General features: G+C 39.9%; 1 protein-coding gene across 5 annotated transcripts in view; it reads right to left on the bottom strand.

Annotated features, from left to right (window-relative positions):
• The window catches only part of LOC103480722 (protein phosphatase 3 catalytic subunit alpha), a 94,623-nt gene that overhangs the window by 14,769 nt on the left and 63,182 nt on the right, over positions 1–16,672 (bottom strand). For all 5 annotated transcript variants that reach the window (XM_081599583.1, XM_081599579.1, XM_081599581.1 and 2 more), the window contains exons 7-9: positions 13,177–13,254; positions 12,177–12,271; positions 1,220–1,345 (exon numbers count right to left, since the gene is read on the bottom strand). In XM_081599583.1, the coding sequence (XP_081455709.1) occupies positions 1,220–1,345; positions 12,177–12,271; positions 13,177–13,254 (299 nt within the window). The remainder of the gene's footprint in view (positions 1–1,219; positions 1,346–12,176; positions 12,272–13,176; positions 13,255–16,672) is intronic.

The raw sequence follows: 16,672 nt of genomic DNA, 5'->3' as shown, positions 1-16,672 counted from the left end.
AAAGAACAGATGCTTATTGGCCGACTGCCAAAAGCTTTATTGTATTAATTCAGTCCTGAAAAAGTAGTTTTCACACAACCAAGAATTTCAATTTCATTTGCTGTAAACAAAGTAACCTGGGAGGACAATACATGTATTTTTTTAAATGTTTCTCATTTAATTTATTACAGCTACTACAGGATATGCAAACATCCTGTAGTAGCTGGATGTTAATGCATTTCTTATAATAATGCATCATTATAAGAAATGCATTATAATAATGCATTTCTTACAATATTATAATGTAAGAAATGCCTTTGAAAACAAGGAAAGGTAAACACAGACTCGTGAAAATGTAAATGTCACATTTAAACTTAATGGCAAAAGCAAACAAAATTACAGAATGCAATTAGATATTTTTTGTGTTAGTTCCTGAAGTTTCCACATTTATATACAGTAACTGACCCTTTGTCAGTTACTGTCAATCTCTCACTTGACAGTGAAGATTTTATTGTAGAAGAAAAACTTTTGAGTATAATCATTTATTTGTGATTCTTAAGGCGGGTTAGGCCACCTGCTGGCAAATGTAGATAACTGCATTTTGAATTTCTTCAGTGACTCAAAAATGATCAGTATTATCCACAAAAGGAAAAAAAAGTGGATGTCAGATCAACATCACAGGATGAAACAAACGTCCTCCAAATGACATTTTGGACAAACGGTTCCACTTTAGTTTCATCAGATAACAGGACATGTCTTCATTTGCAAACTGCAGTCTGTTTTTTTTTATGTTCGCTGTGCTTTATGACTGTTTCACCAGCTTCAGTCAAGGTCTTTTGTTCTGGATCTGATTTGATTTTGGACCAAAACATTTTCACCTCTGGGACACAGAACCCGTCTCCTTCCTGGACAATGAAATAGTTGGACATTTCCCAGGGAGAACCAGACTTGTGCAGCTGCATAACTCTCTTCCTGATATCTTGGCAATTAACTCAAATGTGTCAGCTGACCAACCAGAATCCTCCAAAGCAGTGACATCACAACCTGGGCTTTCCCTCATCATTTAAAGAGACAGTAATCGATCTGTATGTAAACTCTGGTTTTATTGTTCATCTAAAGAATAACAGAAAGTTATTAATCAATCAGCTTTTTGCTTCATGCAAACTGGCAGAGCCTCCGCTGCATTTCCATTGGAAATTTAAATAAACTCCCTTTAACATGTTGCGCCTGCAGCACTCGCCTTTCTCCCCGACAAACGGCAGAGACCAGGTGAAAACGTCCATGAAGTTGGGCAGCCAGTAGGGATGAGGTGAGCAGTTGAACTGTCTGATGTTCATCACGTTGTTCTCGTACTTCAGCACAGCCGCTGTGGACGGAAACGACAAAAACCATCATGAAATCCTCAGCAGAAATAACATGAAACAAGACAAGAAATTAAAACGGCGCATTTTTCAGCTCATTAGTTCCTTTAAAATTTTCCCAAGAGGCTCAATTAATTATTCTCAAGTTGTGAAGGATATTCAGCAGCTACAAGTCTTTATGTTCAATTAGAAAACAGTCAAGGCACCACAGACATTTATTTGGCAGACTAAGCGTCCAACTGCGAAGCATCCAAGTCCATCATTCAAAGGCGAGTCTGGGTGCAGCTCAAGATTTCTGTCAGTCAACCTCTAATAATGATATTAGAGTTACATGATAGACTACCGCACAAAAATAGGAATAAATAAGTAAAAAGAATTAATAAAAACGCCAATCGTTTCACACCATCTTTGTCAATCTCTCACTTGACAGCAGAAATAATTTAGGTGCAAAAATCACACTCTGGGGTGTGAAAAAAAAGAGGTTAGAAAACAGTCCAAGAATCAGGATTACAGCAGTCCGCTGCTTATTGTTTATTGTTTAACCTGCCTGACCCAGTAGGAGGGACTGCTGTCATCTTTAAAAAAAAAAACAAAAAACCCCTTGCTGTTAAAAAACTGAATAACAAGCCGAGTCTCAGTGGGTTTCGCCAGATATTACTGTGCAGAACTGAGTGAGACGGCAGCTTTTCTGTCATTAATATGTGAGCATTAGGAGCCAGAGCAAACATACTGACCTTTTTACAGATTTTAAGTTATAACCATAATTTTAAAGCAAGATTAGGGTATAAAACTGCATCGAAAGCTTGAATCTATCTAGTCAGAAAGTGGACAAACAATTGTTTGTACTGGATTTTCTTTATTTCAGGATATTACAGTGAAGGCAGCTGTGCTTTGTGCTGGTTTATCACATAAAATCACAATACAATACATTATTTATGGTGGCAATCTGACAAAAAGGCTAATTTTGTCGCAATATTTTGTGGTACTATTGTGATAATGATAAATATATCAATACAAAAACGTATGTATTACTATTACTTGTCCGTTAGGTAATAGCTTTGCAGGGTGATAACTGGGTGGCACAGGACTCATAGCGTCAAATACAAACACTGTTCTTGAAAAATATTCATCTCAAAAAGTCTTCTCACTTACAAAATTGTGCTTTATATCACTGAAATGCAAACAGTAAGTGCATTTAATCATATTTTGAAATTATTGATATTTATTGATGCTTTTCTTGAAAAAGCTGTGGAGAAAATAGCAAAAATAACATTTCCGATCATGCCGTCATCTTTTTTTTTTTTTTTTCATTTTTTATTTAACATCAATAACTGAAATGTATCATGACAACGATAAATAAAAACTCTTATCGCGATACAATGGAGAGGAATAAGTATTTTTTCCCCATAAATAAAACACTAAAAATCCAAGTTTTTAACAGTTTAAACCTTTTCTACAAGTTAAAGTTTTCTTAAATGCTCGTGAAATCTCAGTGTGTTGTGTTATCTATTATTTAAAACATCGAATGGGAGGGTCCTCACTTTGCTGTCATCATATTTTCCCCTCTAAACTATAACAAGGCCACTACCTCCACATTTAACACTGAGAAGCATTAAAAACAACTGCTTCTCCTGTCAACACGATTAAGAATAATCCACACCGCGACTTTAAATTATTCAAGATGTTGCATTAATCATGCAACAGGATGGACTCGGGTGGGTGTGGTGCAGCTTGAAGGTCACAACAAGGGTGTGTCACGCAAAGCATCAGAACATTTCTCACTAGCTAGTTGTTTTCCCTTCACAAGCCAGAATTTTATTTGTTTCAGATGATAAGCGCTTGGCGTATGCGAGGCGCAGACACGAGAGCTGCCAAACATAAATATATCTGATCTGTATATAGAAGCTCCGGCTTCTCCAACGCACAAGGCCAGACTGGGGAAAGCCGACACCGTGTGGCCAGGTCACCGTGAGGGGACTTTCTTGCTTCGGCTCGGTTTTAGAAGCAAACAACAAGATGAAACGCAGAGCTACAAAGCCGTGCAAAACTCCTGAGTCATCCCTCCTGTCTTGAAGCTTCCAACCAGACGGACTGCGTTGTAGCTTTTAGCCCTTCGTCAATCCAGCCTTCTTTCGGTTCCAGGAATATGTTTGCTGTGGAAATGACTCAATTCTGAGCTAAGATTTGATCAGACGTACACAAAAAGGTCGTAAACTTAGCTACCCGGAACAAGAATCAAACATGGAGAGCAGACGTTTCGCTTCATACAAATCTAGAACTCAACCCAGAACAACTGGAGCCAACATTTTTAGTTTTATGCCTCACTAATCCAGAACAAACTGGAGATCCAGAGAAAACCCAATTCGTTCATAAATTATTGACTACTTAATCTTATTCCTACGAAACATGGAACCAATATTTAGTTTTGTGCTTTACCTGTTTGTCTTTCTTTTAGTTTCGTTTGTTTTTCCTTCTAATTCATGTAAAGCACTTTGAACCGTCTTGCCGCTGAAAATGTGCTATATAAATAAAATTATCTTACCTAAACTCCAATGATGAATACAGAGTGTTGTGTTGACATAGTAGACTTGGCACAAAAAACTAATCTTAGACGTTACACAGATGTACTTAGTTCCTATTTTTTACCTGGATCTTTAAATTAAACCAAAGACAGCACAGTTTGATTGATAGAAATATCATTTTGGTTCCATCAAAGTTATCTTGAGATGCAGTTTTCGTAGTTTTACAGGTTCAATGCGTCTGTCATCAATCTGTTGTCTTCTGCTTGTGGAAGTAACAGGTCCAGGTGGAAAAACCCACATACCCCGATCTCCAACTAAACTCTCTCGCTCGTTCTGCAGACATCTCAAAGGAGAGACCCGTCCAGAAAGGATGGACGGACTCTTCGTAACTTGGGTTCAATCCAGCAATCCTACGAAGGAAACTGATTTCACATAAGGACATGACGATCCTTAGTGCCTAAACAAAAAGGTCGAAGGACTTCTTCTTCTCTTGTTCTGCCCTGTGATGAACCAACGACTTTTGTCCAATGACTACTAAAAATAAGCACCAACCACCACTGCGTCCCTGCATGGATAAGCAGGTACAGACTGTCTTAAGTTTAAAGCAAACATAGAAAACCTTCTGAAGCTTGGAAAAATATCACAAAGTCAACCTCTAAAAAAATAAGAACAATGTCTGATTCCTGAGAAACAGAAAGAGAAATTAAGATTGGTTCAAAACTATTTTATTATCTCAGGTGCAACACAAATCAGGACAGACCACTATGGGGTTTGTGTGATTGTGTTTAGACGCCACAATCAGAGCATTACAGCGGTGACTTCTCTCTCTTCAACAACAAACCTAAAGGTCTATCAGAAACACCAACAGAATCCGTCGAAAAGTTGACATGCGTCCCTCAGCCGGAGCTTTGGGTAGGCGGTGAAGGCAGCTGCACACGTGGGCAGACATTGCATAAACATCACTTGCCGCACAAACATCGACTTGACTGAATGTTGCCGTCAAAGTCCAGATGGAGGAAAACAAGGAAGGTCAGCTCCCCCTGCTGTCGGCCATCCAAAGGAACAAAGGATACTGTTCAGGAGCTTCATTTTATTATCAGAAAACGACTTCATTCCTCTTTCCAGAACAGCTTTGTTGATCTCTGCAACTCCACATTTCAGCCACTAGAGGTCTCTCCTGCTCCGGCAGCACATTCAGGCTCAGACTGAGGCTCAGACCCGCTACAAGCTACAAGCTCAGAGAGACGGGAGATCGTAAGGCGACACCCGCTCATCAATTATTCAACAGGGAGTGCCTCCAGCCGGTTTCCCTGGTAACGAGGACTGTTAAATCTGTTTGGGTACCATAGGGAGATTCCCACCGTCTTTCCCCAGCACTAAATGCTGCCTGCATATCTGTCTGCATTGCCTGCAGTGTAAAGTTTCACTTGGTTAGTATTCAAAGGCGGCCATCCAGGCCTTCTGGGTTGGTTACGTTTAGATCTCGGCTCACAGAAGCGGAGAAATACGTGGATGGGAGGGACTTACTGCACCTCTCATCGCTCGTTTGCACTGGATTTGAACAGAGTCGAGCCTTTGGATGGTTTCTTTTTCAAATCGCGCTGTGTAAGCAGTGCCTCTCGAATGTTTTCACACCCCTCACATGTTATCCCATTAAATCCACAAAACTGGAATGCAATTCATTGGGATTTCACATTATAACCAACAGAGTATGTATGATTTGGCTGAAAATGTTGAAATAATTTATCATCTGTCTTATTTGGGTGAATAGTATTAGCACCTGCTGCTACAATTGTAGCTCCAGGCTTTTCAGCGCAGTGGTCCTCAGGGATCGCTGTTCAAATGACTGCATGACCTCCTCTGCATGCCATTGAGGGATGCAGCAACCTGTTAATCAGCAAGGAAACACCTGAAACATGCAGGACTTGGTTCCTGAGGACCAGGGTTGGAATTGAAACCAATGTTTCAGAGGTTTTGTCTCTACCTGACACCAATTTGATAGTCTTATCTCCTAAAACAGCTCTAAAGATGATCTAAGGAGATGTTCCTGCAGTGTGTCGTGTGCTATGAAAGATCCAGTCTGCTTGGAAGAACATCAGGACCGCTCTGATCTCAAATTACAGCCCGTTCAATGTTTGTGCAGTCAATCAGAAAGCGAGATGGCGTGGCGCATCAAAAAATCCGGCGAATTTTGGAGACTTCTGTTTTTTTTGTTTTTTTTTTTAAATAGTCCACAAACTATAGCAATTGGTTCTTCCTGTTTAATCTCAAGACGTTTCACGAGATTTCCCATCTGACATCTGGATGTTGGTGAGTGAAATCAGTTTGTGTAAGAGCGACTATGAACCCATGAATTTTCAAGTCTTGCTGCAGATATTACATCACTAGCAAGACTCTAGAGAACTCGACTCCAAACTAAAGAGGTAATTCAGCCATTTGATCCAGGTGTGTTTACCCAGAAACACAACTGAAAGTTTCATGTTACCGGCCCCTGGGGATTGGCGATCATAACCCTTGACCTAAACCACTCAACTGAAGCTCTGGCTGTATGTTGGAGGTTCTTGTCCTGTTGGAAGGTAACCCTCCATTCCAGCATTGAGTCGAGTTATGACCTTTAACTCTGTTTTTTTCCATCTTTGGCATGTATTTAGCTCCATGGATCTTCATACTAGTGTCATTTCTCTGCCACAACCTTTGCATGAAGGTCACAGTTTCTTTTTACCCTACTCTTTGTCTAAATAATAGCAGATATCCAGGAAAAATACTTTTAAGTTTGTGCTTGTAGTGTAACAAAAATCAGTAAAAACTGAATGGATGTCAATGTTTTTGTAAACCACTGCATGTTTCTTTTAATGTTTTAGTTAATTTCAAAGGATGTATGAATTAAAATTAGCAACCAGGACACAGAATCACCGCAGCAACTAAGTGTTGATGCGGAAGATTGCGACAATATAAAAGCAACTCCCAACTCAAGTGTTGATCCCACTAATGAATGCATCCAACGAGATAGAAACCAGAATTTAAATGGATTTATTTAATACTTGTCTAACTGGTGATGTATTGGTGCAAATCCAGCATCTTTTGCTCATTAGTCTTGGTGGACTGAACGTGAAAAGTTTTGTTTACAGCAAACCGAAAGAGACGCCCAGATCGGGATGGAGCATTAACAGATGGACGGGCATCTGCAGGCAGGGGATATTCTTCTTCTCTTCCTGGCACTTCGATGTGAGAGGGGAGGGATGAATTCCCCGCAGCCTCGTCGCCTCGAGCTTCCGGCCTGCTCTGTATTCCAGCGGCAGGAGCCGGAGGCCGATCATCCCGTTCCGTTTCGCCGCACGCAGCGAGGAAATGGAAGCATAAACCGATACCTGTCGTCTCAGCGCTGGCATCCTTTCATTTTTTTCCCCCTTCATGTAAATTTCCACTCCATCAATCCCGCTGCCATCTCTTTACCAAACATGAAAAGAGTCCGAAAGGCATTGTTGATTTCCTTCAACCTGTCGACCTTTCTCCTCCTACACTGCACAGCCTTCAGGACTCAAACTGAGAAGGAAGAAACTCGGAAAACTGTCACATCTCCGAATCCATTTTTCCCATTTAAAACAGAATCTTACAAGGCTCTGCCTGACCGAGCGGGCCGCTGACGGACAGCCGGTCAACACCTAAACACTCCACAGATTCATTTAAAAGCTCCATGTTTCAGGGAGAAGAAGCAACAGGTGGCTTCTTCAGAGAGTCACATCCTTCTGATCATTCACTCGTCTGATTATTCTGCCTCAGCTACAACTTCCATTTACTCCTGCTTCCCCCACTTTGAGCGGAGGCGGATTTTTTTCGCTACATTATTTTCCTCCCACGTGGAGACGTCTCATTGGTCGATTCCTCATCCCCCCCCCCGCCGGCGCAGGATTGATGGGAGCTGCTGATGCCTCCCTCCTTCGCCGTTAAGATTTATGCGCCCACTCGGCTGGCCATCAATCACAGGGGCGTAGCTGGGTGGACGAAGCGGAGAGCGGTGCGATTCATGATGCCGGTTTGGGTTCTACCGATGAAGACCACCTACATGACTGACTGGAGGAGCATCAGCAGGACTGGTAACTGTGTATTTGTTAGCTGAGCGGGAATACGTGAGAACTTAGGTGGTTAATGCTTGGAAATCTATTTTCAGATCTCCCGCATAAACTGTATCTTACACATATTGAATAATCTACCTATTTCATTGAGATTAAATGAGCTAGACCAACACAAAGTTGTGCATAATTGCAAGAAAATGACAAAAGCTTTCAAATTAAATAAAAAAACAACTAAAAAACATGGTGTGCATTTGTATTTACCCTCTCTTCACCCCAATACGCTTAAATAAAATCAAGTGCAAGTAGTTTATCTATCCAGTTAGCATGTTCTTGTTAGCACGTTCTTGGCTCTACACGACTCAGGGTTTCTTCAGGTTTCGCCAACTAAGACTTTTTAAGACCTTTTTATAGAACCAATGTGAATGAAGTTTAAGATGTATATCCCCACAGAAACATACAAACTTTTTCCAACCAACTGGCAATAAACTTACACTTACATGACAGACACAAGAAAGCTAGCTAGCTAGCGTAGCAGGGTACAGTAGTTACCAATAGCCTCAACCAGTGCGACTCAAACTTCTGCCAGACAAAAAGGTCCTCAAGAAAAATAACATCCATTATACAGAGATATTAGTAGATCTGTCAAGAAATGTAAGACCAACTTACATTTAAAATTGATTTAAGGCATTTTAAGGCCTTAATATTAGACACAAACTTAAGATTTGTAACCCTTCGATTTGTGATTTAAAAATCTGTTTCTTTGTTATTTTAAATGCATTAATGGTCTTGTTGCTCTGTATGTCTCTGACTTGCTTCAAAGTCAGAGACATACAGATATGCCCAAAGATTAGCCGACTGTTTTTTGTTGGTTGCACCTAAACCTAAACTGAAGCTCAGAGGAAATCAGACCTCTTCAGCTGTGGCTATAAAACAACAGAACAAGATGACATTAAATATTAGACAGGCTTCTTCTCTTGCTGTTTTTAAATGTCTCTTAAAAACACTCATTTTCAGTGGCTTTTGACACAGTGCGAGAGTGTTTCTCACACACTAATTGTCTTTGTAGTACGTTTTGTTCTGCTTTTATTGTTTTTCATTCCATTTAGTTATAATTCCTGTCTTGGTTTGACCCGTTTTAGTGCTGCTCTTTGGATGAACAGTTTTTTTAAAATATGCTTTATAAATAAAGTGCATCTGGATACACGATTTGTGCTGTTTCTCAATTAAGTGCCACCTCACTGTAGGTGGGGTCGTCATAGAAAGCCGACCTGAACGGCAACGTGAAGTGATTTAGAGGCATCAGGCTGCCATCTTAGTGTCAATAGGTAACGTTTTATCAGAGTGACAAAAAAAGAAAAAAATCACATGAGGCAGGGCCGGATTTAGAAGATTAAAGGGCCTGGGCTTGAGCCAGTTTAGTGCCTTGACTAAGAAAATAATAAATCAATTACTTATGCAAATTACAGAAAATTATTAGGTAGGCTTACACATTTGCAGGTTTGAATTGATGGAAAATAAATTTAAAATGCTCCATCTTGTTTAAAAAAATGAGGATTATGTTCAAATAGTTGAGTGTGGTGTACATGAATAAAGTTGCAACCCAAAAATCTATTTTTGAGCCCTACCCCCAAAAAGCCTCTGTAAGCTCTAAAGTCTGGGTCAACATGCGGGGTACCCAAAGGTTCAATCCTGGACTTTTTGTATTTAATATCTGCATGTTCCTGCTAGCTCAGATTATTACAAACAAGATTAGCCATCATAGCTACGCAGATGATGGACAGTTCTACATCATAATGTCGCCAAATGACACTGAACCCCTTAAAGCTCTGAGCATCTACTCAGAGCTTTAACAAATCAATAACTTTCTCCAGCTGAAGAGAACCTAAACTGAACTTATCAACTTTGAACCTAAAAAGGGAACGATCAAGAGCCTCAATTATTACAGTTATAAACTAATGATCGGTGCGGTGATGGATTCAGACCTGAACCTTCAGAAACACATCAAGACAATTACAAAGTTGGCCTTCTATCACTTTATGGACATTTCCAGGTGATAGATTTAAAAATCTCCAATAGCGAAGCATGTTTAAGCAATAAATGTTAGAAGAGACTGAAAACATGCACTTACTAACAGATTTAAACAACACATTAGATGCTGCAGCTCCTGCTTACTTGGTGAAAATAGGACAAACAATGAGCTAGCAGAGAGAGAAAAACATATCAAAATGATCAAGTCAAGCAAACAGACAGATGAAACAAATAATTACATTGGTAACAACAGGAAGCCAAAAACTAGTCATTATGAGACAGCCAAAAATAAAATTTTGACAGGTATCAAAAGATAAGAAAAATAGGTAACATTTGCTTTTCAAAAGTAAGCAGTGAGAACCAAACACAAACAGCAACCCCGTCTGATAATCACTGTAGTCCAGTTGGCAGCCAAAATGAGATATTTTAACTTCTCCAAACGGTGCTCAAAGGATGCAAAGGATTTTTCCAAGTGGTTAGCTGGCCAAAACTACAACCAATACAAGCCTGTCACAAGTGTGTTTGTTTGTATTGTGTTGACTGCGAGCCATAGGAAGATTAGGTGGGACGGAACAAAAATGTTTCCTAAGAATAAACAACGACCCTGACAGCTGCGCTATTTCTGTCTTTATGGCACTGCAAAGGAGGCAACATGTGGGGGAAAAATAAATAGAAAAACAAAATGGAGAGAAGGCTCACATTAAAGACTGCACACCTGCAAAACAGGGCAGGAGAAAAGAAAGGGGAAAACATAGGAAGGAAAACCCCTGGCGGCTCCTGTGTGTTGGGTCGTCGCAGCAGCCACACTGCAGCGTTATGGCATTTCATCACAAGATAGATTGCGAAACTGCATGCACCAGCCCCATCACTCTTTCCTTCCCATTTCTATTTCCTGTGCTTGGCCCAACGCCGCATCCATCCCATAGTCCACCCCACCCTCTATCCGCCCCCGTCCAGCAAGAGCAGATACTGTCTGTTCTGGAGGGCGCATGGGAGGGTGGGGGGCCGGTGCAGCACAAAGCCAACCCAGTTTGATGCTGGAGGCAGAAGCACAGCTTATAAGGCACCAGAATGTGCAACGGGAACAAAGCTAATTTATAACACTATGATAATGTGGGCGATGGATATGATTAAGCCTCTTCACAATAAGCAATAAATCAATTAATCTCATGACAAATTAAAATGAGAGCGATCATTTCCATTTGGATAACAATAAAATAAAGAGATGATTCCCTTTAACGTCGTTGGAAAACCGACATTTTAGAAAGTAATTAGCTGTAACTACCTTCTTCTTTAGCCTGTTTTCCCGGTCTAAGCCAAATAATTAATATTTTTTTAAAGGCAATTTTGGTTATAGACACTTCCTAATCTGTTTTAATTATCTTTGTTTTTGTGTTTTGTTTATTTATTTTTGATATTTAAAATGTTTTTCAATGTTAAATGTTCTTTAGAAATGAGATTTTTTTATCTTTAAGAGGATATACTTGCAGTAATATGCCAAAATCATTGTGATGTTAGTTCAAAATAGTCTCAAAATGACAATAGTATAATATCGTTTATCGCTATAATTTCTGGGACAATTTATCGTCCAGAGAAATTTGTTATCATACCATGATGCGATTTATTTTCAGTAAGATCACAAAGAGTCTGAATATGATGCTCGAAATGTTAAAAAGCATTACATATAAACAAAAATCAAATATTTAACTCATTACTTTGGATTGTTTAAAACTGAAAAAACAACAATTAATAAAAAAAATTAAGTGAATCAATTCCACAAACTCCTTAAAGGAAGCAAATGTTTCATTAGGGAATATGGAACAAGCAGTTACAGCTGAAAGGCTGTCAAATTACATCAAATACTGAAGATTAGCTTAATCTTAAACTTGTAGCAACTAACTAAAAACATAAATAGCTATTTTCAACAAATTAAATCTATTAACACAAACGTTTCGATGATATTTCACAAAAATATCCCCCTGTTCAGATTGTGGTTTCTTTATGAAGCTTTTAAAACGTTAGTAATGAGACAACATGAGAAGCAATTCTAGGCAGATGATAATGTGATATATTCTGATGTATAATTTTAGTCCAAAACAAGAGAAATCATCCATTACGCAAAACTATTTTCAAGGGACATTCTTAAACAAGCAAGTCCTATTTTGGTCCTGAAGTTTCAAAGCCTTCAGAAGTGACAGCGTCGCTCAACCTACCTTTGTTGTTGTAGACGTCTAGATAGTTTGGAGCTGAGAAAATGGTGATAAGGGACGGGAAGCCAGTGGTCTGACTCTTTCTGTACATGCGGTATCTGGGGAAACATCCAAAAGAGAGGCATTTAGTTTATCTCAGAACAACCGGGCCGCCGTGATGTGATCGGCGGTGACATTTTTATGGCCCTTTTGTTTGTACACGTTGGGTGTGTGTTTGTCTAGAGCTGATGTCTGTGGACACCTCGGTACCTCCCCCCTTCCCCAGAGGAGGGCAAATCCCAGCGTTACGACTGAAGCGAGGTGGCAGTAACTGAATCTAGCTTTAAAGCTCAGACTTTCTCGATAAAGCCGCAAATGTCTGAGTGCGACTACGGCTTACGACGTCTCGCGTGCTGCACCTGAGGGTAAACGGCCCCGTGTGAGTTTCTTGTTGGACATAAGTGATGCGGAGTGGTGCAATTAGACGTGCGGTCGGATTCGTATCCGAGATGTGGCGAGGAGTCCCATGTGGCCGCACAGTGGGAGTGCAACGGTAAACAACTTTGTGCCGAGTCTTCCCACCATCCTCAGAGGGAAAAAAAAATAAAATAAAAATCAGCTAAACACATCCAGTAACCTGTTTCTTTTCTTTTTTTATCTTTTCAAAGAGCGTGGCGTCTGGTTGATGTATAAAAGCGGGGTAAACTCTCCCTCCGCGTCCTGCTGCGCCTCCTTTTCACCGTGCAGCAGCTGTAACTGCGAGTTCCCGTCAACCTTCACTTTTTGAATCAGAGCTCAGCAATGTCTGCATGACTCATTCGTGTTGCATCACATGTGGCCGGCTCGCTCTCCCAAGCTGGATTCATTTTCATTTCTTGGATTAACGCAAAGTTCACACTGCGCCCATCCTGCTCCCAGACAGGCTTTAAAGAAACCTCCGGAGATTTCTCATTTCACTCGCCGCCCTGAGCCGCTCGGCTGTGTGACAGTGTGATGTGGAGAAGACAAAGAAGGCAACACTCACCCGGCGTCCTGTGCTTCATGGGCCCGGATGATAGATAATAAGTTATTGTGTTGTAGAAAGTCGCAGACTGCAGGGTAGCTGTTGAAGAAAGGAGACTTTTAGCTCACTCAAACGTCAAGAAAAGTCCCAGAAAGCCCCAAGATAAACGATCAATAGCAAAAACTAAATAAGGCCAAAGGTATTATTGATTGAGCTCAAACAGACGTCGGACAAACAGGCTAAATTTATTCCAGCGCCAACTGCAGCTCCTGCAGAGACATTTAGCCCAGGATTTTCTGAAAAACACACACAGCATCCTGCACAAATACATACATTTATCTTTTACTGCTTCTTGACAATATAACATTCATTCATTTTTGCCAATACATCACTTTATTTCATCGATTTAGAGCAAACAGAAGAAGAGATATCAAACCATTCCTCTTTAGCTGCTTTCTCTCTGATATATGAAGAAAAATAACTTAAATCGCTTTTTTCTACTGCTTTGTGAAGTTATTTGCTTTGAACTTTGTTATCCTTAAATCCCGCATTGCTGAGAGAGAGAGAGAAAGAGAGAGAGAGAGAGAGAGAGAATTGAGCTTCTGCACCACTGCCTCATAAAATGAAAGAGATGAAATTTAAAATATGCTACATTTAACCCACAAGTGAAAGCGACTGGGAAAATGTGTTTGATGTGGGAAGGAAAGTCAATCAATAACAATATATAGACACGTGATCAATATCAATAGATAAAATGTTCAATATTCGATGTGTAGAATATTCACTTTACTCCAAACCAGAACCGCACAGCATTCTGGGAGATGCAGGCAGAGGAAAGGCTTCGAGCGTTCGCGGCTTGTTGGTATCGACCAACTGACTCGCTCCTTGGTTACCTAGCAACAAGCAGTTTCAAGTTCCCCCACAGCTATGGTTGCCTAGCAACGATCAGTTGAGTAACTTGCACAGTCACAAGTGCTTCAAAATGAAATAAAAATACAAGAATGTGGAGAGAAAACTGTTGACAAAACAGGAAAGTTTGGTAGGATTTAAAAACAAATAATTGCTGTTGGTTATTATCGATATCGACTGATATGAAATGCTTGTGGTTTTTGAACCGATTGGCTTATTTTCATTATTCACAGCATTTTAGTCTTAATCTTTTCTGTTTGTCTTGTCGCTACATAATTGTAATTAGCTAGATCAATTAGTTACTGAGAAAAACAAACATTTTTATGACGTTTTAGTAAAATCTACTAACATGTTTTCTATACGAAAATAATCTAAATCAATTTAATGTATTCTAGGCTACAAGAACACAATACGTGTTCCTCCACTAAATAAGATCAGTATTTTAGACCAATAAGACATTTAAAAAAATTGTGGCCATTTTCTGACCTTTTAAAATCAACACACAAATGACTTGAATATTTTCCTGTCTTTCCTACTGTGCAGACTTTCTTCCTTTCTAACAGAAAAATATCTGTTTGTTACATATTACCAACAAAAAGATCCTAAAAAATGTTTTGTTAGCTGGAAAAGTCTAGAAATATATTTTTTTCTCATTTTCCTTATTTAAAAAAAAAATCTTCCTTTTTTGTAGTTACAGAACTAAATATTGTTTGATTTTTATCTCTTTTGAGTGTGAAATTATGCTGCAGCAATAAAACACTAATTTGCTTTAGTGTTTTTATAAACTGTGGCCTCCAACATTTCTTTCACCGATAAAATGTTAGCCGTTTTCAACAAGGCTGTATAGGAGCAGCAGGTCTGACTCCTCTTAAATGCTAAATCGTTTATTTTTCAATAAAATTATAATAAAAAAAGGGAGATGATTCATTTTAGGCTGCTTCTTCAAGAAAAAAAAAAGAAAAAAAAGCAATCTCTGGAAACTATTAGATGCCGATTTATGCTCGTTTAATCTGTGAGCAGTAAAACCAAAAGCCTCACTGCCAACAATCAAACTGGAGAAGTTGAGGCAGAATTCATCTTGTCGCGGCTGCAGCAACTGCAGCAGTGGCTGCAGCAGCGACTGCAGCCTCCTCTGCTCAGAGTGAAAACCTCACAAGAAAAAATGTCACCGGCAAACAGCATGACTTGATTTCGCCTCAATCTGACTTTAAAAAAACGGCGTTTCTGAGAAGAAAAACGATCGACACCCCCAGAGGATGTCGGGGGTTTGTGAATCATTTGTAATGAATAAAGTCATGAATGAGCGGCGGCGCAGCGTAACATTGGAAAAACATGAATGTGGAAGAACTTCTTCCATCAAAACGGGAGACTCTCTCTCACTTTTGGTTTGATAACATAAGAGCCACTCAGTGTTGATAGCCGATCGTCTTTACTGTGTTTAGTGTCAAAGACGTTTTATTTTGAATCAGCTGCTACTTGAAAACGTGTCTGTTTGTCAGTCTAAAGAGAAAACGCATCGCTTTGTGCTCGTTTCACCAGCTCGACTTCAGCGTCTGTTATAAACAGCCACTTGAATAAAATTTCAAGAATTCACAAACACCCTCGGATATCGAAACGTTTTGTGGTTCAATCAAGTAATTTGCTGCGCTTGCTCAAAAAACACAAAGTTCTGCAATCCGAGCTCAAACACCCCTGCAACATCGGCGCTCGGAGATGAACTCGACTCCCACACGCTGCAATCAGAACCGAGCCACACGATTCTCTTTTGCAGCGAATCCTGCTGATTTCAAAGAAGCTTTTTAAAATGTAATCCCTGCTCTGCAATCAAGAAAACACAGTGGTTTCATAATGACATGCATCGCCTCTTAAAACTATTCATGGTTGCTGAACTTTTACACGTTTCGTCACGTGTGGGTTATTCTGGGATTTTATGCAACAGGCCAATCAAGTTGGTGCACAAGTTTGAAGAGGAAAGAAACCATACATGGTTTAACTTTAAATTTTACAAATAAAACATGTGTAAGCATCCAGCGTTCATGGATCCCTCTTCATACGTCTACATGTCATTTCTGTCTATTCGTCTTTGCAAAGTAGCTCAATTAGATCAAACAGAAGAAATGTAATCTGTTTTTGCTGAAATTACTTTGTAGTTATCTCCCTCCATCTTCCTATCAAATCTGACCTGCTTCTCTAATCCTACTGGTGAAAAAATAGAAAAAAAGCATTCCCACACCATGATGCTGCCACTGCCATGTTTCACAATGGGAATGGTGAGTTCAGGGTGAAATTAAGTGTTAGTTTTCTGACCCACGTTGCATTTTTTTCTTCTGGTTTTGGTCTTACTTGACCAGATCATCATAAAAAAACACATTATTCTTTATTTCTGAACATCCATCCATCCATTTTCTTTACACCCTTGTCCCTCAGTGGGGTCAGGAGGGTTGCTGGTGTCTATCTCCAGCTCACGTTCCGGGCGAGAGGCGGGTCACCCTGGACAGGTCGCCAGTCTGTCGCAGGGCAACACAGAGACACACAACCATGCACACACACATTCACACCTAGGGGCAATTTGGAGAGGCCAATTAACCTGACAGTCATGTTTTTGGAC

This window comes from Poecilia reticulata, chromosome 18, assembly GCF_904066995.2.
Source record: "Poecilia reticulata chromosome 18, P_reticulata-male-v2, whole genome shotgun sequence".
NCBI lineage: Eukaryota > Metazoa > Chordata > Actinopteri > Cyprinodontiformes > Poeciliidae > Poecilia > Poecilia reticulata.
This window is presented reverse-complemented; position numbering and strand designations above follow the sequence as displayed.